This window comes from Dendrobates tinctorius, unplaced genomic scaffold (assembly GCF_039654945.1).
Source record: "Dendrobates tinctorius isolate UK_male_01 unplaced genomic scaffold, ASM3965494v1 ptg000111l, whole genome shotgun sequence".
NCBI lineage: Eukaryota > Metazoa > Chordata > Amphibia > Anura > Dendrobatidae > Dendrobates > Dendrobates tinctorius.
Genome location: NW_027361779.1, coordinates 32,159,387 through 32,184,265, shown reverse-complemented (window position 1 = coordinate 32,184,265; position 24,879 = coordinate 32,159,387). Strand labels below are relative to the sequence as shown.

Below are 24,879 nucleotides of genomic sequence, written 5' to 3'. Positions count from 1 at the left end.
GATGGGTATGTGCCAACTGCAACATGTGACCCTACTCAAAAAAGAAAAAACAAAGTGAGCCACAGATTTATGAATTAGGCAATGATTTGGGATACCAACGTACCGATACCAGGGGTAAACAAAGTTTTCCAGTACGAGTTCAAACACCTGTAAAGAAAATAATGCATGATAAGCCTATGAACAGTCATGATCACCACATCATTCTTTTCTCTGAATCCATGCACCTCCCTAAAAGACTGTACTAGGTATGACAGTCCTTAATGTGTACCTTTTTAGTTCAAAATACTAAAACATGAATTAAAAAAGAAAAAAGTTTGCCAAGACAACCCCCAATAGCTTAGTAATTATTATGAGGTTTTGGTGAGATTTTGGGGCTGCAGAATTTCTGCACTTATTTAAATTGAGTTACTTGCGGCTTTGCATTGCGGTTGTGTGTGCCTTTTTTTACGTGTGTTTTAATGCTGCGTCATGCTATAAATGAAGCACCTTTATTTACTTTGATACAGCGGAAAAAGCCCTTAGAACACACGCGCAATTTTTTCTGTAGATTTTCCGCATCTAATGCAAGTCTACAAGTCTATGTGTTAAAGCCGCAGAAAAAAAAAGTCAGCGCGACCACAGGAGAAATTGACACGCTGCGGATCTGAAACACGCACCGCAGGTCAGTTTACGCTGAGTAATATAAAAGCCCAGTGGATGTGAGATTTCTATAAGTCCCATCAACTGTACTCTAACTGTACTGGAACTGTATGACGCTGTCTTTTTGAAGGAGTAAAACTGCGCAGCAACAAAACCGCACCAAAAGCTCAACGTGAGAACGTAGCCAAAGAGTATGCCCATAGAAAACAGGAATACCTCGGAGAGCGACGCATCCACTTTGGAAGGAACCTTCAAGTCCAGCCATGGCTGATAGTTTTCCAGCTGCAGTGTTGGCCTGAAATACATGACAACCTTTACTCCTAGAAACACAATGAGGTATGGTGCAGGTCAATTCTACATTAGCCTTGAGCTTACCTATGCCTTTTGCACTTAACTTTCCCACACACTGCACAGCTATGGCCTTGTGGGAAAAGCTCTTGTACTTCTGCCTGCTACAGAAAATAAAAAAAAAACAGCTGTTATGTGAAGCTTTACTATAGCTGTAGAACTACTAGTATACAAACTGCAATGAGGAAGAAGCGACACACTATAATGACATGGTAAGGTGATCACGGGATTTTTCAACAGTGATCGCCCATTAATGCCATTCTTGTCTATATGTCCTATTAGGCTGCTGAAAGGAAATTTATCACCAAGTTTTTGTCATCTGAGAGCAGCACAATGTGGGGGCAGAAACCCTATTCTAGTGATTTATCACTTACCTTACTGGTTGCTGAAAGTTTGCTAAAAATCACTTATCTGCTGTAGATCTACCAGTTCTCTGATTGCTGAGAACTGTATAACCCGGCCCACACCACCGATTGGCAGCTGAGTACACTGTGAATAAGCAGAAAGCTGCCAATCAGTGGTGGGGGCGTGGTTGGACTACCTGGCATCTAGTTTACTAGTCTACTAGTGATAATAAACAGTGATTTTACTAAAACTAAAGCAAGCAGCACAGTAAGCCAGACATCACTAGAATCAGGGTCTCCAACTCACATTACATTTAGTGTTGAGCATTCCGATACCGCAAGTATCGGGTATCGGCCGATATTAGCGGTATCGGAATTCCGATACTTAATTCCGATACTTTTTTCATATCGGATTCCGGGATCGGAATCGGAATAGGAAGTTCCCATCATGCTATGAGCCTGCTTGCTTTGATTAAGCCAATGGGAATCCTCCGAAGTGTGGGCACATCCTGTTAGGCATGTAGGCATGTTAACTATTGGCATGGCTGTGATTGGCTGCCGAAATGATGTCATGATGCACTATAAAAGCCACCGCAGCCGCCATTTCTGGTCACTCTGCTGTGAATTCAGTTAGGGACAGGCTGCTGTAGAAGACTGTGAGGGACAGTTAGAAATAGCGATTCCACCAAACATCTAGTGCTTTACCCAGGCTACATAAACCACCACTGTAGCCTTCTTTGCCCTAGCAGCAGTGTTCACAGCTGTCTGCAAGGGCTGTGTGAGTGCAGCTCACGCTGTGGAGTGGGTCCTGCAGCCACGTCAGGCTGTAGGCCACCCAGTGTGATCACTGCTGCCTCATACATCTTTTATTTTTTGAGCTGCATTTTTTAAATAATTTCAATCTAGTGTGCTTCCATCCGTATCCATATACGTTGGTTGCAAACACTAGTAGTAGACAGCGGAGCCTTTCTGCAGCCTTTCAGTGCTAGTGTCCACTTTGCTGCACTGTTCACGGCTGTCTGAGAGGTCTCTGACTGTGTGTGAGTGCAGCTCACGCTGAGTAGTGTGTCCTGCAGCTACGTCTGGCTGTAGGACGCTCAGCGTGCGTCACTGCCTCACACATATTTTTATTTGAGTGCAGCTCATTTTTTCTTCTATTAGTGTGCATCCATCCGTCTTCATCTACGGTGGTTGCAAACACTATATAGGAGTACACAGCGGAGCCTTTCTGCAGCCTGTCAGTGCCAGTGCCCACTTAGCTGCACTGTTGACGGCTGTCTGAGAGGTCTCTGACTGTGTGTGAGTGCAGCTCACGCTGAGTAGAGTGTCCTGCAGCTACGTCTGGTTGTAGGACGCTCAACGTGCGTCACTGCCTCACACATATTTGTCTCTGAGTGCAGCTCATTTTTTCTTCTCCTATTAGTGTGCATCCATCCGTATCCATCAACATTGGTTGGTTGCAAACACTATATAGGAGTAGATAGAGGAGCCTTTTTTTCTGGCTTGTGCCCTGCCGGCGCAGCCAGATTAGTATTACCCAATTTTTTTGGAGCCTCATCTTTTGCATTGTAGGTTACCTGCCTGCATTGTAATAGCTCCAAAAAGTTGGTGATACTATCAGTTTCAATTCTTTGTTCTCATACTTTGAGTTTGTTTCAAACAAAGAAACCACATAAAAAGTTCACCAAACACTACATTTTGAACTTGTGTAGGCCACATCAGCTCCTATTAAAGTCTAGTCCACACACACACACTTCATAAAATTAGTGTTTCTTGTACCTGTAACCAGCTGTTCAGGAATAAGCACACTAAGGCCCCCCTTTGTACTTTTTTGCCTATCTTAAGCAGTCTTGCAAGATGAAGAAGGCAGGGAGTATGGCGCGGGGGCGTGGGCGTGGAGTTTCAGCAGGGAGAGGACGTGGGGATTCTGCAGGGAGAGGACGTGGGGATTCTACAGGTAGAGGACGTGGGGATTCTGGGCCTGCTGCGGGCACCAGTGGATCAGCATCCCCCAGTTTTAGCAGGCAACAGTCCTTTATGCGCAGCTTTGTAGGACCTCAACGTACCCCACTGCTGCGGGAGGAACAAATTGAAGCCGTTGTCGGATGGATGGCAGCTAACGCATCGACTTCAATTACTTCCGCATCCTCTCAGGGTCAGAGCACCGAAGAGCAACCATCTGTCTCTTCACCACCTGCCAAAGTGCCCAGGCAGTCAGAGAGACATGGACAGGAGCCATCACAGTCTCTACTTCTGTTCTCGGAATCTGTTGGCTTGGAAAGAGGGGGCCAGCCAAGCAGCATTCCTGAATGTGAAGAAGAGGGAGTATGCAGTGATGCGCAACTTCTTTGTCCCTCTGAATCTGAAGAGGCGAGTGGGCCAGTGCCTATGGTCAGCACACCTCAGTACGCATCAGATGATGACGAGACTCAGTTGCCACTTTCTGGTGCGTACGGTGCTGGCGAGACAACCCCGGAGAAGCAGCTGTTTGAAGAGGGGAGGGAAGATGATGAGGTCCTTGACCCATCATGGCGTGAGCAACAGGAAGGTGGTGGGAGCAGCTCGGAGGAAGAGATTCCCCTACCGGCCAAAACAGGAGGCAGAGGGAGGGGGAAGACTTGGTTGCCTGTACCCTCCACTTCGGCACCCGTTAGGAGCATTCCTCCTTCCAAAGGCAAACCGGGCGCTCACAAGAGTTGCAGTGCGTGGTCCTTTTTTGACACAGTTGCAGATGACATTTGCTTTGTCAAATGCAAGCTGTGTCATCAGAGAGTCAAAAGAGGGAGAAATGTCAGCAACCTCAATACCACAAATATGTGGAAACATGTGCGCACCAAGCACGAGTTGGAGTTGCAGAGACACCCTGAAGACGTAGGCCAACGTACAGCACCACCTACCACCTCTTCAGTTCGTGTTGGGCCCTCTTCCTCCAGCTCACACACTGCTGGTTCGGCTTCCTCACAGGATCGCCAAGGAAGAACCTCTGCCACTGTTGTCCGGAGACCCTGTCAGATTCCACCCATAACAGCACGTTCCCATCCATCACAGCCATCGGTAGCACAGGCATGGGATAAAAGGCGCCCTTACTCGGCAAACCATCCCCGAGCACATTCTCTGAATGCTGGCATTGCCAAACTTCTGGCAGTTGAAATGCTGTCATTCAGGCTGGTGGACACTGACACCTTCCGGGACTTAATGGCATTGGCAGTCCCCCAATACAACGTGCCCAGCCGCTTTTATTTCAGCAGGCGAGCCGTCCCTGCCCTGCAGAAACATGTTGAGGGCAAAATAAAACATGCGCTACTAAACGCCGTTAGTAGCAAGGTCCACCTGACCACCGATGCGTGGACCAGTAACCATGGACAGGGACGATACCTTTCCCTCACTGCCCACTGGGTCAATGTTGTGGAGCCGGGTACGGATCTGGAGAGTGGCGCTGTACGTGTTCTTCCAACGCCACGGATTGCAGGACTCCAGTCTGTACACATAGACTCCTCCTCCTACTCAAGTTCCTCAGAAACAGCAGAGCAGGAGCCTGTTACGACCGATATGAGCACAGCCGTGGCCAAACGTCAACAGGCTGTACTCAAATTAATTTCTTTGGGGAATCGAAGCCACACAGCGCAGGAGCTCTGGAATGCTATCAAGCTGGAGAGCGATGTGTGGTTTGGGCCAGCGAATCTCCAGCCGGGCTTGGTAGTGTGTGACAATGGCCGAAATCTGGTGGCAGCTCTTGGCCTAGGCAACCTCACACACATCCCATGTCTGGCACATGTTCTTAACTTGGTCGTGCAGAGCTTTCTGAGGGACTATCCGGATCTTGATGCACTGTTGCACAAGGTCCGCATAGAGTGCGCTCACTTGCGACGTTCCAGCACGGCAAGATCGCGCCTCGCTGCTCTGCAGCGACGATTTGTCCTTCCGGAACATCGCATCATATGTGACCTACCCACCCGGTGGAATTCAACGTTACATATGTTGGAGCGGTTGTGTGAGCAGCAGGCAGCAGTCATGGAGTACCAGCTGCATCAGGCGCAAACAAGTCGCACTGTGCGCCGTTCACACTTCAGCACCATTGAGTGGGCCTCTATGAAGGACATCTGCCTCGTTTTGCGTGCCTTCGATGAATCCACGCGGATGGCGAGTGCAGACGATGCACTAGTCAGCATGACTGTCCCCCTTATCTGCCTGCTTCAACAAACACTGCAAGCACTAAGGGATGAGGTTTCAGAAGAGGTGGAGGATGAGGAGTCCCAAATGCCATCTGCTTCTGGACAGTCTGCGCTACGTGTTTCCTCACAAAGGCCTAGGCAGGGGACACTTTGTGAGGAGGATGAGGAGGAGTCGATGGAGGAGGAAGACATCTCTCCAGAGGAGGGAGGTACACAAACCTCTACTCAGTATGTACAGCGAGGGTGGGGTGATGCAGAGCAGGTCGAGGTCACGCCTCAAACAGGGGACAGCGGTTCTTTGGCAGTTGGGAGTCTGCAGCACATGGTTGATTTCATGCTGCAGTGCCTGAGAAACGACCGCCGCATCGCCCACATTCTCGTCTCGGCTGATTATTGGGTGTACACCCTCCTAGATCCTCGCTACCGGGACAGCGTACAAAGGCTCATACCAACGTTGAACCGGGAGCGTAAAATGCGGGAGTACGAAGAGTCACTGGTGCAGTCCATAATGTTTTCCATTCCACCCGACAGCATTGTTGCTAGTGCTTTACAAAGCAGCTCTGTGCGTCGAGGCAGTGGAGGAAACTCTGCACAAAGAGGGAGCAGAGGCAGTGCCGCAGCACAAGGCAAGACCACTATGGCCCAAATGTGGCAAAGTTTTGTGTGTCCACCACAATTGTCTACACCATCAGCGACGCCTCGAGTCAGCAGGAGGCAACGCTTCCGTCAGATGGTGTCAGACTACATGTCTTGCCCTGTCGCTGTACTCCCAGATGGCTCTTCCCCCTTCAAGTTTTGGGTCTCTAAGCTGGATACATGGCCAGAGCTTAGCCAGTATGCATTGGAGGTGCTGGCTTGCCCTGCTGCCAGTGTATTATCGGAACGTGTCTTTAGTGCCGCAGGTGGTGTACTAACAGACCGTCGCACGCGACTATCTTCCGATAATGTTGACCGGCTGACTTTTCTGAAAATGAACAAGGCCTGGATCTCCAAAGACTTTGCCATTCCTCTTACAGACTAAATTAGTGGTTGGCAACTGTATCCAGGTCTGCTGGTGTGTTCATTTTTCTACCACCTGAACTATAATCCCTGTGCTTCAACACAGCCAGTTGTCGCTCAGATGTGTCGTCTGCACAGAGAAACACACTAGCTCCTGTGTTACTGGGGTTCAGTAATGCCAGCTGATCCCCTGCTGTGTGGACGGCAGAGTCACCAGCTCCATCAACATTCAAACCACTACTGATTTTTAACCGTGCCCAACTTAGGTCTCTGGCTCCACTGTCTCTACTATTTCCCCTGACCTCCAACCCCGCCATCTACATCTCTGAAGTGGCGTCAGCACAATCTACACTTGTTCCTGTGTTCCTGTGGCTCAGTCCCATCAGTTTATCCCCTGATGTGTGTCCGGCAAGGTCTCCTGCTCTGTCCACATTCCCATAACCAGTAGTGGGAATGAGGACAGAGCTGGCGAACTTGCCGGACAAACATCAGGGGATCAACTGATGGGACTGAGCACCAGTAACACAGGAACAAGTGTAGATTGTGCTGACGCCACTTCAGAGATGTAGCTGGCGGGGTTGGAGGCCAGGGTAAATAGTAGAGACAGTGGAGCCAGAGGCCTAAGTGGAGCATGGTTAGAATCAGTAGTAGTCCACAACCTCCATAAAAACCGATGCCCATTGGCCTCTGCATGCGGCATGCGTAATCCTGGGCTCCAACAGCGTCAGTTGGTGTTCAGAAGTGTCGTCTCCACAGAGCCAAACACATTCGTTCAAGTGTTAGTGGGGTTCAGCACTGCCAGCTGTTCCCCTGCTGTGGAGATGGCAAGTCTCCTGCTGCATTCACCTGCCAAAATCCAGTAGGCCCCAGCCTGCTCCTCGCCTAATCCTGGGCTCCAACAACGTCAGTTGGTGTTCAGAAGTGTCGTCTCCACAGAGCCAAACACATTCGTTCAAGTGTTAGTGGGGTTCAGCACTGTCAGCTGTTCCCCTGCTGTGGAGATGGCAAGTCTCCTGCTGCATTCACCTGACAAAATCCAGTAGGCCCCAGCCTGCTCCTCGCCTAATCCTGGGCTCCAACAACGTCAGTTGGTGTTCAGAAGTGTCGTCTCCACAGAGCCAAACACATTCGTTCAAGTGTTAGTGGGGTTCAGCACTGCCAGCTGTTCCCCTGCTGTGGAGACGGCAAGTCTCCTGCTGCATTCACCTGCCAAAATCAAGTAGGCCCCAGCCTGCTCCTCGCCTAATCCTGGGCTCCAACAACGTCAGTTGGTGTTCAGAAGTGTCGTCTCCACAGAGCCAAACACATTCGTTCAAGTGTTAGTGGGGTTCAGCACTGTCAGCTGTTCCCCTGCTGTGGAGATGGCAAGTCTCCTGCTGCATTCACCTGCCAAAATCCAGTAGGCCCCAGCCTGCTCCTCGCCTAATCCTGAGCTCCAACAACGTCAGTTGGTGTTCAGAAGTGTCGTCTCCACAGAGCCAAACACATTCGTTCAAGTGTTAGTGGGGTTCAGCACTGTCAGCTGTTCCCCTGCTGTGGAGATGGCAAGTCTCCTGCTGCATTCACCTGCCAAAATCCAGTAGGCCCCAGCCTGCTCCTCGCCTAATCCTGAGCTCCAACAACGTCAGTTGGTGTTCAGAAGTGTCGTCTCCACAGAGCCAAACACATTCGTTCAAGTGTTAGTGGGGTTCAGCACTGTCAGCTGTTCCCCTGCTGTGGAGATGGCAAGTCTCCTGCTGCATTCACCTGCCAAAATCCAGTAGGCCCCAGCCTGCTCCTCGCCTAATCCTGGGCTCCAACAACGTCAGTTGGTGTTCAGAAGTGTCGTCTCCACAGAGCCAAACACATTCGTTCAAGTGTTAGTGGGGTTCAGCACTGTCAGCTGTTCCCCTGCTGTGGAGATGGCAAGTCTCCTGCTGCATTCACCTGCCAAAATCCAGTAGGCCCCAGCCTGCTCCTCGCCTAATCCTGAGCTCCAACAACGTCAGTTGGTGTTCAGAAGTGTCGTCTCCACAGAGCCAAACACATTCGTTCAAGTGTTAGTGGGGTTCAGCACTGTCAGCTGTTCCCCTGCTGTGGAGATGGCAAGTCTCCTGCTGCATTCACCTGCCAAAATCCAGTAGGCCCCAGCCTGCTCCTCGCCTAATCCTGGGCTCCAACAACGTCAGTTGGTGTTCAGAAGTGTCGTCTCCACAGAGCCAAACACATTCGTTCAAGTGTTAGTGGGGTTCAGCACTGTCAGCTGTTCCCCTGCTGTGGAGATGGCAAGTCTCCTGCTGCATTCACCTGCCAAAATCCAGTAGGCCCCAGCCTGCTCCTCGCCTAATCCTGAGCTCCAACAACGTCAGTTGGTGTTCAGAAGTGTCGTCTCCACAGAGCCAAACACATTCGTTCAAGTGTTAGTGGGGTTCAGCACTGTCAGCTGTTCCCCTGCTGTGGAGATGGCAAGTCTCCTGCTGCATTCACCTGCCAAAATCCAGTAGGCCCCAGCCTGCTCCTCGCCTAATCCTGGGCTCCAACAACGTCAGTTGGTGTTCAGAAGTGTCGTCTCCACAGAGCCAAACACATTCGTTCAAGTGTTAGTGGGGTTCAGTAACGTCAGCTGATCCCCTGCTGTGTGGATGGCAGTCTCTCCTGCTGTCACCTCATTCAAAATACAGTAGGCCTCTGCCTACACCCTCCTATTTCCTGGGCTTCAACACAGCCAGTTGTAGTTCGGAAGTGCCGTCCACACGGAAAGAGATACTTGCTCCCGTGTCTCAGTGGGGTTCAGTAATGTCAGCTGATCCCCTGCTGTGTGGATGGCAGTCTCTCCTGCTGTCACCTCATTCAAAATTCAGTAGGCCTCTGCCTACACCCTCCTATTTCCTGGGCTTCAACACAGCCAGTTGTAGTTCGGAAGTGCCGTCCACACGGAAAGAGATACTTGCTCCCGTGTCTCAGTGGGGTTCAGTAATGTCAGCTGATCCCCTGCTGTGTGGATGGCAGTCTCTCCTGCTGTCACCTCATTCAAAATTCAGTAGGCCTCTGCCTACACCCTCCTATTTCCTGGGCTTCAACACAGCCAGTTGTAGTTCGGAAGTGCCGTCCACACGGAAAGAGATACTTGCTCCCGTGTCTCAGTGGGGTTCAGTAACGTCAGCTGATCCCCTGCTGTGTGGATGGCAGTCTCTCCTGCTGTAAACTCATTCAAAATACAGTAGGCCTCTGCCTACACCCTCCTATTTCCTGGGCTTCAACACAGCCAGTTGTAGTTCGGAAGTGCCGTCCACACGGAAAGAGACACTTGCTCCCGTGTCTCAGTGGGGTTCAGTAACGTCAGCTGATCCCCTGCTGTGTGGATGGCAGTCTCTCCTGCTGTAAACTCATTCAAAATTCAGTAGGCCTCTGCCTACACCCTCCTATTTCCTGGGCTTCAACACAGCCAGTTGTAGTTCGGAAGTGCCGTCCACACGGAAAGAGACACTTGCTCCCGTGTCTCAGTGGGGTTCAGTAATGTCAGCTGATCCCCTGCTGTGTGGATGGCAAAGTCTCCTGCTGCCTACACAGTCGTACCACTACTGATTTTTAACCGTGCTCCAATTAGGCCTGTGGCTCCACTGTCTCTCGTATTTCCCCTGTCCTCCAACCCCGCCAGTTACAGCTCCGAAGTGGCGTCTGCACAATCCACACTTGTTCCTGTGTTACAGGTGTTCAGTCCGGTCAGTTAATCCCCTGATGTGTGTCCGGCAATGTCGCCTGCTCTGTCCACATTCCCATTATCGGAATGTGGACAGAGCAGGCGACATTGCCGGACACACATCAGGGGATTAACTGACCGGACTGAACACCTGTAACACAGGAACAAGTGTGGATTGTGCAGACGCCACTTCGGAGCTGTAACTGGCGGGGTTGGAGGACAGGGGAAATACGAAAATCAGTGAAGCCACAGGCCTAAGTGGAGCTTGGTTCAAATTAGTAGTCTACAACCGATCTTAAAATTTCTTCAATGCAGCCTAAGCCTGCTCCGTGCTTGTCCCTGGGCTTCAACACAGCCAGTTGTTGCTCGGAAGTGCCGTCTTCACAGAGTAAAACACTAGCTCCTGTGTTTGTGGGGTTCAGTAACGTCAGCTGTTCCCCTGCTGTTTTGATGGCAATCTGTCCTGCTGCCTCCCAATTGACAGCACATCAGGCCTCAGCCTGCTAAGTGCTTGTCCTGGGCTCCAACATCGCCAGTTGCTGCTCATAACTGACTTTGGCACGGGTACTCCCTCCTGCCCAGCTTGGTTCCAGCCCTGCCTGCTGTTTCCGGGAAGTGTCAATGTCAGTTTGCCACCCCAAGTTGCCATGTCGTGTTGCGGTTGGGTTAGCCGAGGCTAGGGTGCCAGCAGTTTAGGTGCTTCCTATGTGGACTGCGGGTTCTGGTAAGAAAGGTTTGTTCCATAGTGCCAGTAGGACAAGCACCCCCTGTAGGACTGTGTGATTCGGTAACTGCGGCCAGCTTGCGGCATGCCAACTTTGCTTTTCAGGGGTAACTTCTGATACCCCTCCGGGTTCCAGCACCGTCAGCTGGTTCTCATCAGAGCCTTTGGCCTAGGTGCCTCCATCTCGGTATCCGAGTTCCGGCAACGTCTGCTGGTCCTTGGTAGTGCTTTGTAGCACAGGTACCTCCTGCTTAGTAACCGGGTTCCAGCACCGTCAGCTGGTCCTCGGTTGTGCCATTGGCTCTTATTCCTTCTGCTGCCCCTCCGGGTGCCAGCACTGTCAGCTGGTCCTCGCTATTTCCATTTGCTCTTGCAGCTTATGCTACCCCTCCGGGTTCCAGCACCGTCAGCTGGTTCTCGTCAGAGCCTTTGGCCTAGGTGCCTCCATCTCGGTATCCGAGTTCCGGCAACGTCTGCTGGTCCTTGGTAGTGCTTTGTAGCACAGGTACCTCCTGCTTAGTAACCGGGTTCCAGCACCGTCAGCTGGTCCTCGGTTGTGCCATTGGCTCTTATTCCTTCTGCTGCCCCTCCGGGTGCCAGCACTGTCAGCTGGTCCTCGCTATTTCCATTTGCTCTTGCAGCTTATGCTACCCCTCCGGGTTCCAGCACCGTCAGCTGGTTCTCGTCAGAGCCTTTGGCCTAGGTGCCTCCATCTCGGTATCCGAGTTCCGGCAACGTCTGCTGGTCCTTGGTAGTGCTTTGTAGCACAGGTACCTCCTGCTTAGTAACCGGGTTCCAGCACCGTCAGCTGGTCCTCGGTAGTGCCATTGGCTCTTGTTCCTTCTGCTGCCCCTCCGGGTGCCAGTACCGTCAGCTGGTTCAAGAGGACAAAGAACAGGAAGACAACCACCAAGATGCAGAACAACAAGAGAGAGAAGACAAAGAAGCATAAAAAAAACAAAGCAGAAGAACATTAAGCATAAGACTAATACTCTGAGCAAATGATATTATCTTATTTATAAGCAGAAGAAGACTAAGCAGTGTATGGGGGTGAGTCCGTTCCTCCTCGTGGTGCCCCTGGAAAAGGCCTGCTTCTGCAGGCCAAACTGAACGCGGACAAATCCTGTTGTAAATCTTTTGTGACAGGCAGAACGGAAGGTGTAAACTTCTAACTTTTCTAGATAACAACTACAGGAATGCCTGACACAAACAAGAATATGATGAAGAAGAATAGGAAGAATAGGAAGAAGAAGAAGAAGAAGAAGAAGAAGAAGAAGAAGAAGAAGAAGAAGAAGAAGAAGAAGAAGAAGAAGAAGAAGAAGAAGAAGAAGAAGAAGAAGAAGAAGAAGAAGAAGAAGAAGAAGAAGAAGAAGAAGAAGAAGAAGAAGAATGTAAAAAAAGGAATAAGAAGAAGAATGTAAAAAAAGGAAGAAGAAGAAGAAGAAGAATGTAAAAAAAGGAAGTAGAAGAAGAAGAAGAATGTAAAAAAAGGAAGTAGAAGAAGAAGACATACATGTCTGGCAAAATATAAATGAGGCTAACATAGTCAATATCTTTGTAACTCCTAACATCTTTAAAAAAAAAAGTTTAATTCCTGCTATTCCATTTGATTGGGCTAAACCTCTATGGCTTTAATGTCTCCTCCACCTCCCACAATACATTCTACATTATTCTTAGTTGTTTTTCTTCATGTAGAATTAACCTACAAGGAAAGAAAGGGTTTTTTTAAATTCCGATATTTTGGCCCCATTGACTTGCATTGGTTCCCGGTATCGGAATCGGCGATACCGATACTTTTTTTAAAGATCGGCCGATCCATTCCGATCCGATATTTTCAAGTATCGGCTGGTATCGCTCAACTCTAATTACATTACATTACGCTCCTCTTAAGATTAAGTGGCAAAAACCTGGTGACAGATTCCTTTATTGACCAACGTGGAACAGAGGAGCACGGCTCCTGACATATATGCAAATGAACTCACTGAACCCCGTTTGCCATTCAGCAAAAAACAAGTGTTATATCATCTTATATTTCTGGAGGCCTACAATCCATGTAAGCCTCAGTGTATAACTATACAATCGTATAAGCTAAAATCTTCTATTAGAGGTACATATACATTGGGAGATAACTTTCAATGCACGGGTCCTACTGAAGGCTCAAATGCGTTGTGAACAGAACCAAAAGGGGGAAAGGTGGCTCCTGCTCTGAAAATAACAGCACCACCAGGTATTAAACGTGCATATATCTTTAGCAAAACCAGTTGACTGCAAGCGGTTTCTAGAACCAGGGGTGTGGAGTTGGTGTCGCAATAAAATCGGACCGACGCAGACTGCTAAAATATATAACAAATTTTTTCATAAGAATTTGGAAAAATTATGAAATGTCCTATACATGTCTGTTCTGTTCCTGATCTAAGGATCTCGGCTTTTAATTTAGATGAATCTGTGCTGCACTTTATGTACATGCTCAGTAGTGACCAGTGCTGTGGGGTCGGGGGTGAGATGAATCTGTGCTGCACTTTATGTACATGCTCAGTAGTGACCAGTGCTGTGGGGTCGGGGGTGAGATGAATCTGTGCTGCACATATACATGCTCAGTAGTGACCAGTGCTGTGGGGTCGGGGGTGAGATGAATCTGTGCTGCACATGTACATGCTCAGTAGTGGCCAGTGCTGTGGGGTCGGGGGTGAGATGAATCTGTGCTGCATTTTATGTCCATGCTCAGTAGTGAGGCAGTGCTGTGGGGTCGGAGGTGAGATGAATCTGTGCTGCATTTTATGTCCATGCTAAGTAGTGACCAGTGCTGTGGGGTCGTAGATTAGATGAATCTTTGCTGCACTTTATGTACATGCTCAGTAGTGACCAGTGCTGTGGGGTCGGAGGTGAGATGAATCTGTGCTGCACTTTATGTACATGCTCAGTAGTGACCAGTGCTGTGGGGTCATAATTGAGATGAATCTGTGCTGCACTTTATGTACATGCTCAGTAGTGACCAGTGCTGTGGAGTCGGAGGTGAGATGAATCTGTGCTGCACATGTACATGCTCAGTAGTGACCAGTGCTGTGGGGTCGGAGGTGAGATGAATCTGTGCTGCACTTTATGTACATGCTCAGTAGTGACCAGTGCTGTGGGGTCAGAGGTGAGATGAATCTGTGCTGCACTTTATGTACATGCTCAGTAGTGACCAGTGCTGTGGAGTCGGAGATGAGATGAATCTGTGCAGCACTTTATATACATGCTCAGTAGTGACCAGTGCTGTGGGGTCGGGGGTGAGATGAATCTGTGCTGCACATGTACATGCTCAGTAGTGGCCAGTGCTGTGGGGTCGGGGGTGAGATGAATCTGTGCTGCATTTTATGTCCATGCTCAGTAGTGAGGCAGTGCTGTGGGGTCGGAGGTGAGATGAATCTGTGCAGCACTTTATGTACATGCTCAGTAGTGACCAGTGCTGTGGAGTCGGAGATGAGATGAATCTGTGCTGCACTTTATGTACATGCTCAGTAGTGACCAGTGCTGTGGGGTCGGAGGTGAGATGAATCTGTGCAGCACTTTATATACATGCTCAGTAGTGAGGCAGTGCTGTGGAGTAGTAGATGAGATGAATCTGTGCCACACTTTATGTACACGCTCAGTAGTGAGGCAGTGCTGTGGGGTCGGGGGTGAGATGAATCTGTGCTGCACTTTATGTACATGCTCAGTAGTGGCCAGTGCTGTGGGGTCGGGGGTGAGATAAATCCGTGCTGCACTTTATGTCCATGCTCAGTAGTGACCAGTGCTGTGGAGTCGGAGGTGAGATGAATCTGTGCTGCACTTTATATACATGCTCAGTAGTGACCAGTGCTGTGGAGTCGGGGGTGAGATGAATCTGTGCTGCACTTTATGTACATGCTCAGTAGTGACCAGTGCTGTGGAGTCGGAGGTGAGATGAATCTGTGCTGCACATGTACACGCTTAGTAGTGACCAGTGCTGTGGAGTCGGAGGTGAGATGAATCTGTGCTGCACATGTACACGCTCAGTAGTGACCAGTGCTGTGGAGTCGGGGGTGACATGAATCTGTGCTGCACTTTATGTACATGCTCAGTAGTGAGGCAGTGCTGTGGAGTAGTAGATGAGATGAATCTGTGCCACACTTTATGTACACGCTCAGTAGTGAGGCAGTGCTGTGGGGTCGGGGGTGAGATGAATCTGTGCTGCACTTTATGTACATGCTCAGTAGTGGCCAGTGCTGTGGGGTCGGGGGTGAGATAAATCCGTGCTGCACTTTATGTCCATGCTCAGTAGTGACCAGTGCTGTGGAGTCGGAGGTGAGATGAATCTGTGCTGCACTTTATATACATGCTCAGTAGTGACCAGTGCTGTGGAGTCGGGGGTGAGATGAATCTGTGCTGCACTTTATGTACATGCTCAGTAGTGACCAGTGCTGTGGAGTCGGAGGTGAGATGAATCTGTGCTGCACATGTACACGCTCAGTAGTGACCAGTGCTGTGGAGTCGGAGGTGAGATGAATCTGTGCTGCACATGTACACGCTCAGTAGTGACCAGTGCTGTGGAGTCGGGGGTGACATGAATCTGTGCTGCACTTTATGTACATGCTCAGTAGTGAGGCAGTGCTGTGGGGTTGGGGGTGAGATGAATCTGTGCTGCACTTTATGTACATGCTCAGTAGTGACCAGTGCTGTGGGGTCAGAGGTGAGATGAATCTGTGCTGCACTTTATGTACATGCTCAGTAGTGACCAGTGCTGTGGGGTCAGAGGTGAGATGAATCTGTGCTGCACTTTATGTACATGCTCAGTAGTGACCAGTGCTGTGGAGTCGGAGGTGAGATGAATCTGTGCTGCACTTTATGTACATGCTCAGTAGTGACCAGTGCTGTGGGGTCGGAGGTGAGATGAATCTGTGCAGCACTTTATATACATGCTCAGTAGTGAGGCAGTGCTGTGGAGTAGTAGATGAGATGAATCTGTGCCACACTTTATGTACACGCTCAGTAGTGAGGCAGTGCTGTGGGGTCGGGGGTGAGATGAATCTGTGCTGCACTTTATGTACATGCTCAGTAGTGGCCAGTGCTGTGGGGTCGGGGGTGAGATGAATCCGTGCTGCACTTTATGTCCATGCTCAGTAGTGACCAGTGCTGTGGAGTCGGAGGTGAGATGAATCTGTGCTGCACTTTATATACATGCTCAGTAGTGACCAGTGCTGTGGAGTCGGGGGTGAGATGAATCTGTGCTGCACTTTATGTACATGCTCAGTAGTGACCAGTGCTGTGGAGTCGGAGGTGAGATGAATCTGTGCTGCACATGTACACGCTCAGTAGTGACCAGTACTGTGGAGTCGGAGGTGAGATGAATCTGTGCTGCACATGTACATGCTCAGTAGTGACCAGTACTGTGGAGTCGGAGGTGAGATGAATCTGTGCTGCACATGTACATGCTCAGTAGTTACCAGTGCTGTGGAGTCGGGGGTGACATGAATCTGTGCTGCACTTTATGTACATGCTCAGTAGTGAGGCAGTGCTGTGGGGTTGGGGGTGAGATGAATCTGTGCTGCACTTTATGTACATGCTCAGTAGTGAGGCAGTGCTGTGGGGTCGGGGTGAGATGAATCTGTGCTGCACATGTACATGCTCAGTAGTGACCAGTGCTGTGGGGTCGGAGGTGAGATGAATCTGTGCTGCACTTTATGTACATGCTCAGTAGTGAGGCAGTGCTGTGGGGTCGGGGGTGAGATGAATCTGTGCTGCACTTTATGTACATGCTCAGTAGTGGCCAGTGCTGTGGGGTCGGGGGTGAGATGAATCCGTGCTGCACTTTATGTCCATGCTCAGTAGTGACCAGTGCTGTGGAGTCAGAGGTGAGATGAATCTGTGCTGCAATTTATGTCCATGCTCAGTAGTGACCAGTGCTGAGGGGTTGGGGGTGAGATGAATCTGTGCTGCACTTTATGTACATGCTCAGTAGTGACCAGTTCTGTGGGGTCAGAGGTGAGATGAATCTGTGCTGCACTTTATGTACATGCTCAGTAGTGAGGCAGTGCTGTGGGGTCGGGGTGAGATGAATCTGTGCAGCACTTTATATACATGCTCAGTAGTGGCCAGTGCTGTGGGGTCGGGGGTGAGATAAATCCGTGCTGCACTTTATGTCCATGCTCAGTAGTGACCAGTGCTGTGGGGTCGGAGGTGAGATGAATCTGTGCTGCACTTTATGTACATGCTCAGTAGTGGCCAGTGCTGTGGGGTCGGGGGTGAGATGAATCCGTGCTGCACTTTATGTACATGCTCAGTAGTGACCAGTGCTGTGGAGTCGTAGTGGAGATGAATCTGTGCCACACTTTATGTACATGGTCACTACGACCAGTGCTAACAGTTTTTTTTTTGGAGTGAATACCTCTAAATTAGTGTCTAATTCATCACGATTGGCACATTTTTTAGAACTTGCCTTTTGCACAGTAGCTACTTTTCTTATTTTTAAGTCAATGTGGTATTTCCAGATGTTTTGGGTACATTCATAAAATGCGACTATTTAAAGAAAAAAAAAAAAAGTAAAAAAGTCTCCTCCTTTGGTTATTTCATGTACACCTATAATTTTGATGCTCCTTTGCAAAATACTAAAGACAGAAAAAAAAAGATAGTTTGGGGCTTTACACAAAATTCAGGGATTGTGTGCACAATTTTGAGGAATTTGGTGCAAAAAACACAAGCAAAAATCACAAGGCAAAAAAGATAAGCAATTAAATACAGTAAAATTGGTGAATCGTGTCTAAAGACTTTCTTTGTTCCATATACACTTCTGTTTTATAAAATTACCCATGAGACTCATCACGCTCTCTTGTCATCTGTTTTGCAGATCTCACTCAGCTATTAAAGTCTATGGAGTTGTTAAAAAGTGAAGATATACTTTAAAGTTCAGTTTTCCATCTATATTTCATCCATTTTTTAATGTCATTTCTCTTGTTTTATTTTTTTCAGGTTTCCATTTGTGGAATCTGCATGGGTTTTTGTTTTTAATTTTTTTTAATAAATTGGTGAACCAGGGTACATGTCGGGGAGTGTTTTCTTTTAATAATAATACTGTATATACTCGTGTATAAGCCGACCCCCCTAATTTTGTCACAAAAAACTGGGAAAACGTATTGACTCACGTATAAGCCTAGGGTGGAAAATTCCGAAGCTACTGGTAAATTTCAAAAATAAAATGGGCCCCATAAGATGCTCCATAAAGTTCATGATGGCCCCATATAATGCTCCATAAAGTTCATGATGGGTTCCATAAGATGCTCCATTCATAAATATGCCTAATAATGCTGCATAGCGAATAATGGTGGCCCTATAACATGCTCCATAACATCATATGCCCCATATAATGCTGCACAGTGATTGGTGGCCCCTTATAATGCTGCACAGTGATTGGTGGCCCCTTATAATGCTGCAGAGTGATTGGTGGCCCCTTATAATGCTGCACAGTGATTGGTGGCCCCTTATAATGCTGCACAGTGATTGGTGGCCCCTTATAATGCTGCACAGTGATTGGTGGCCCCTTATAATGCTGCACAGTGATTAGTGGCCCCTTATAATGCTGCACAGTGATTAGTGGCCCCTTGTAATGCTGCACGGTGATTAGTGGCCCCTTACAATGCTGCACGGTGATTAGTGGCCTCTTACAATGCTGCTGCCGCTGCCTCAATTTAAAAAAAAACAAAAAAAAAACAAAAAACACTATATACTCACCTTGTCGCTGCTGCTGCTCATCAGCGTTGCCGGCTCTGCAGTGACTGTTCAGGCAGAGGGCGCCTGCTAACTACGTCATGGCGCCCTCTGACCTGAACGTCACTGCCAGAGGAAGCAAAACAGCAGAGCGACGCGCAGCGGTGGAACGGGGAACAGGTGAATATAGCTCCCCCTGTTATATTCACCTATCCTGGCATGTCTCTGCAGCCCCCCGTGCTTTTGCATCTTCTCGGCGCTGTTCTTCCTGCGGTCACGTGGTGCCGCTCATTACATATGCGCATATTCATGAGGGTAATGAGCGGTACCATGGGACCGTTGAAAGCAGGAAGAACTGCGCCAAGATGGAATAAGCACGGGGGGCTGCAGAGACATGCCAGGAGAGGTGAGTATGATCTCTGACAACCCCCACTCCCCCTCCCCGGCCGACACCCAGTATATGACTCGCATATAAGCCGAGAGGGGGACTTTCAGCCCAAAAAATGGGCTGAAAATCTCGGCTTATACGTGAGTATATAAGGTAATAATATTTACATTTCTGCCTGTGTTTTTCCTTCATTATTGGGTTAGTAATGGCGGTGTTTGGATAAACTCCTTTCCATTAATAACCTCCGGGCTTGATGGCAGATGTGATTTTTGACAAATTACAGCTGTCATTAACCCCAGCTACCATTACCCCGGCAGCAGAGCAATCAGGAAGAGAGAAGGCAAAGCGACAAAATCTTCAACCTGCATGATACGCACCAGACCCATGTATCTAATCCCAATCCTGAGTGATACGCCTCAAACCCATGTATCTAACCCCCATCATGCGTGATACACCCTAGACCAGTGTATCTAATCCCCATCCTGCGTGATACGCCCCAGACCCATGTATCTAATACCCATCCTGTATGATACGTCCCAGACCCATGTATCTAATCCCCATCCTGCATGATACGCCCCAGACAAGTGTATCTAATCCCTATCCTGAGTGACACGCCCCAAACCCATGTATCTAATCCTCATCCTGCGTGATACACCCCAGACCCATGTATCTAATCCCCATCCTGAGTGATACGCCCCAGACCAGAGTATCTAATACCTATCCTGCATGATACGCCCCAGAAAAGTGTATCTAATCCCTATCCTGAGTGACACGCCCCAAACCCATGTATCTAATCCTCATCCTGCGTGATACACCCCAGACCCATGTATCTAATCCCCATCCTGCGTGATACGCCCCAGACCCATGTATCTAATCCTCCTCCTACGTGATACGCCTCAGACCCATGTATCTAATCCCCATTCTGCATGATACGCCCCAGACAAGTGTATCTAATCCCCATCCTGAGTGATACACCCCAGACACATATCTAATCCTCATCCTGCGTGATATGCCCCAGACCCATGTATCTAATCCTCATCCTACATGATACGGTCGATAACCGTGTATCTATTTCCATCATGGGCATGGGTGATACGCACCAGTCCCATGTATCTGATCCCATCACGGGCATGCATGATACGCTCCAGACCCGTCCATATAATCCCATCATGGCCATGGACGATAAGCCATGGACCTGTGTATACAATCTGATCATTGGTATGGGTGATACTCCCAAGACCTATTTATCTAATCCCATCGTGCAAGATATGCCCCAGACCAGTGTATTTAATCCCATCATGTCATACAATACACTGAGCCCTTATACACTCTACATATCTAATCCTAGGTTATGATACTGACATTGTCTACTCGTCAGTATCACTGGCAGTCACCAACAAAATGGCTCCTCACTGTGATCTTAAACTTCAAACTCTCTTATCTGTCTGCAAACACCCAGAAGGGGAGGGGAAGAGACATCACACACACACACACACACGTCAGCAGATCCAACCCAAATTTAATCCCGTCTCACATAGCAAGATCGCTGAAGCGTCACTGATTTTGTGCCTCAACAGTGATCTCGCTACATGTGACACGCAGCGGCGACCGCCCCCCCCCCGTTGGATATCACTGATCGTGCTCGAATGTCCCGGGCCATTTTTTTTTTGTCGTCGGCGTCCCGCCGGCCAGCGCGCATCGCTGTGTTTGACGCCGACGTTTGACCTCGTTGGCGACGCAGAACTCAGGAACGCAGGCAAGAATCGTTTGAAAAGCTGCTGTGTGACAAGGTACCAACGACCGGCGAGGTCGTTACATGGATCGCTGCTGCGTCGCTGAAGAGATCTGCCTGTTTGGCAGCTTACTAGCGACCATTTAGCGACGCACCAGCGATCCTTTCCAGGTCGTATCGTTGTCGGGATCACTGGTGCGTCGCTAAGTGAAACGGGACCCTTACTGCAGTCATAATATGAGCTAGTTCTATATTAGGTTTCCATGGCAAATTTCAGCAGCTGCTCCCCCTAGCATTTAATAGTGGAAATAAACATTAATTATTTTTCATATTTAACTCCATTAAAAATACATAATATTTACCTGAAAAAAAAAATTAATACTTTACATTTTTTCAATAGTTGATTTTTTTTTTTTATTTTACAGCACACCTTCCCTTTAAGAAGAGTCAATAAAAAGAAGTTCAGTCTAGCTCAATCTATCAAGTGTATGGAGCGAGGTCGCGCTCACCAGACAAGTTCTGCCCTGGGTTATGCATGTCGCATACTTGACTGCCCTTCTGGGGCAGACACCAGCGAATTCTCGCAGCGCACAGTGTGACTGCAAACTTTTCATTCTAGACCGGACAACCCCTTTCATGGCCATATATTAGCAGCCTGTTGTACAATGGCTATTGGAAAACCAGATTTTCCACGCCACAGGAGATCTCACCTAATGTGTGTAATAACATAAGCACTGCTGATTGTACGAGCAGCTTTGAGACTGTTCAGAGCGCTTCTCCATAAGGGGATGGTCTGTCAGAGCTTTTTGGAATTTTTAGGCCCTTCTGACTCATTATTATTAACCCCTTTACCCCCAAGGGTGGTTTGCATGTTAATGACGAGGCCAATTTTACCAATTCTGACCACTGTCCCTTTATGAGGTAATAACTCTGGAACGCTTCCATGGATCCCGGTGATTCTGACACGGTTTTCTCGTGACATATTGTACTTCATAATAGTGGTAAAATTTCTTTGATATGACTTGCGTTTATTTGTGAAAAAAATGAAAATTTTGAAAATTTTGCAATTTTCCAACTTTGAATTTTCATGCCCTTAAAACAGATATGTCACACAAAATACTTAGCAAGTAACATTTCCCACATGTTTACTTGACATCAGCACAATTTTGGAACCAAATTTTTTTTTTTTGTTAGGAAGTTATAAGGGTTAAAAGTTGACTAGCAATTTCTCATTTTTACAACACCATTTTTTTTTTTTTTTAGGGACCACATCACATTTGAAGTCACTGAGGGGTCTATATGGTAGAAAATACCCAAATGTGACACCATTCTAAAAACTGCACCCCTGATGGTACACAAGACCACATTACAGAAGTTTATTAACCCTTCAGGTGCTTCACAGGAATTTTTGGAATGATTAAAAAAAAAAAATGAACATTTAACTTTTTTTTTCACAAAAAATTTACGTCATATCCAATTTGTTTTATTTTACCAAGGGTAACAGGAGAAATTGGACACCAAAATTTGTTGTAAAACTTGTCCCGAGTACGCTGATACCCCATATGTGAGAGTAAACCACTATTTGGGCGCATGGCAGAGCTCGGAAGGGAAGGAGCGCCGTTTGACTTTTTAATGCAAAATTGGCTGGAATTGAGATCAGACACCATGTCATGTTTGCAGAGACCCTGATGTGCCTAAACAGTGGAAACGCCCTCACAAGTGACACCATTTTGAAAAGTAGACCCCCTAAGGAACTTATCTAGATGTGTGATGAGCACTTTGAACCCCCCAGTGCTTCACAGAAGTTTATAACATAAAGCCGTAAAAATAAAAAATCTTTTTTTTTTTTTTTTTTTCACAAAAAATGATCTTTTCGCGCCCAATTTTTTTTTTCCCAAGGATAGCAGGTGAAATTGGACCCCAAAAGTTGTTGTGCAATTTGTCCCAAGTACGCGGATACCCCATATGTGGGGGTAAACCACTGTTTTGGCGCATGGCAGGAATTGGCTGGAATTGAGATCAGACGCATGTTGCATTTGGAGAGCCCCGATGCGCCTGAACAGTGGAAACCCCCCAATTCTAACTCCAACCCTAACCCTAATCACAACCCTAACCATAACCCTAACAACCATAACCCTAACTTTAGCCCCAACCCCAAACCTAATGGGAAAATGGAAATAAATACTTATTTTTATTTTATTATTTTTCCCTAACTAAGGGGGTGATAACGGGGGGTTTGATTTACTATATATAGCAGGTTTTTACGTTTGGCAGCTGTCACACACTAAAAGATGCCTTTTATTGCAAAAAAAATAGTTTTTGCATCACCACATTTTGAGAGCTATAATGTTTCCATATTTTGGCTCACAGAGTCATGTGAGGTCTTGTTTTTTGCGGGACGAGTTGATGTTTCCATTGGTGCCATTTTCAGGCACATTACTTTTTTTTTTTTTTTTTTTTAAATCTCTTTTTATTCCAATTTTAGGGAGGCAGAATGAACAAAGACAGCAATTCATGAATTTCTTTTGGGGGGTGTTTATACCGTTCCACGTGTGGTAAATTTATACAATAAAAACTATTTTATAGAAAAAGATGGATTTTTGGTTCTTACCGTAAAATCTCTTTCTTGGAGCCTTCATTGGGGGACACAGATTACCATGGGTGTATGCTGCTGCTGCTAGGAGGCTGACACTATGCAAAACAAGAAAATTAGCTCCTCCCCGGCAGTATACACCCACTGACAGGCACCAAGCACCTCAGTTGGTGAGAAAGCAGTAGGAGAAGCAACAAGAAAGCTCTAAACATATGTACTAACCCAACAAGTGTTTCAAAGACCCAACACGGTACAACTTAAACAGGGCGGGTGCTGTGTCCCCCAATGAAGGCTCCAAGAAAGAGATTTTACGGTAAGAACCAAAAATCCATCTTTCTTTATCGCCTTATTGGGGGACACAGATTACCATGGGACGTTCCAAAGCAGTCCCAAGGGCGGGAACAGCAATATGGAACGAAAGAATAGGAAAGGCTTAGGTCGGCCGGTGTGCCACCGCCGCCTGCAGAACCTTCCTTCCAACAACTGCAACAGACGAGGTCTGGGTATGAACCCTGTAGAATCTCACAAAGGTGTGCAAGGACGACCAGGTCGCGGCCTTGCAAACTTGTAAAGCTGAAGCCTGGTGACGAACGGCCCACGAAGCCGCCACAGCCCGGGTGGAGTGAGCTCTCACTCCCGGAGGGGGCCCGTTTTTCCTGAAGTCGGTAAGCTTCCAGAATGGTCGAACGAATCCAGCGAGCGATCGTGGATTTGGAAGCCGGAAGCCCTTTCCGGTGACCTTCAGAGATGACCAGCAAGGAATCAGACTGACGAAAGGAAGAGGTCCTGGCGAGATAGACACGCAGGGCTCTAACTACATCCAGTTTGTGGAGAGACTTCTCAAACGGATGAGAGGGAGCCGGAAAAAAAGATGGGAGAATGATATCCTCATTGATATGGAAAGAGGAAACCACCTTTGGAAGAAAAGAAGGAACGGGCCTGAGGACGACCTTATCCTGATGGAGAATCAGGTAACATGACATGACAAGGCCGCCAATTCAGAAACTCTTCTGATGGATGTAATGGCAATCAAAAAGGTGACCTTCCACGAGAGAAGGGACAAAGGAATGGCCTGGATAGGCTCGAACGGCGCCTTCTGGAGAGCGCTAAGAACGAGATTGAGATCCCACGGGTCTATCGGCGAATGATGAGGAGGAGCCACATGGGAGACCCCTTGGAGAAAGGTCTTGACCTGTGGTAGAGAAGCTATCTCTCTTTGGAAGAGGATAGAGAGAGCGGAAACCTGGCCCTTGAGCGTACTGAGGGAAAGACCCGCTTCTAAACCAGACTGAAGAAACCCAAGGATAGATGGGATAGAAAAGGACATTGGGAAGACTTTTTTATCATCACACCAACGGAAAAAAGCCTTCCAGTACCTATGGTAGATGCGGGAAGAGGCTGGTTTCCTGGCTCTGAGCATAGTTTGAATAACCTGACTGGACAGACCTGATTCCTTCAGGATTGCGGTCTCAACGGCCATGCCGTCAAACTCAGAGACTGAGAATTCTCGTGGTAAAGGGGGCCTTGCAAGAGAAGATCCGGACGGTCTGGAAGCCTCCA

The 24,879-nt window shown here is 48.1% G+C and overlaps 1 protein-coding gene across 3 annotated transcripts in view; it reads right to left on the bottom strand.

Moving 5' to 3' along the window:
* SNX14 (sorting nexin 14) overlaps window positions 1-24,879 on the bottom strand; it is a 159,322-nt gene that overhangs the window by 113,093 nt on the left and 21,350 nt on the right. For 2 of the 3 annotated variants that reach the window (XM_073589635.1, XM_073589636.1), the window contains exons 3-5: window positions 1,015-1,091; window positions 856-934; window positions 104-147 (exon numbers count right to left, since the gene is read on the bottom strand). In XM_073589635.1, the coding sequence (XP_073445736.1) occupies window positions 104-147; window positions 856-934; window positions 1,015-1,091 (200 nt within the window). Of the gene's footprint in view, window positions 1-103; window positions 148-855; window positions 935-1,014; window positions 1,092-24,879 lie in introns of those variants that run through there. The other variant, XM_073589637.1, reaches the window with a different exon arrangement.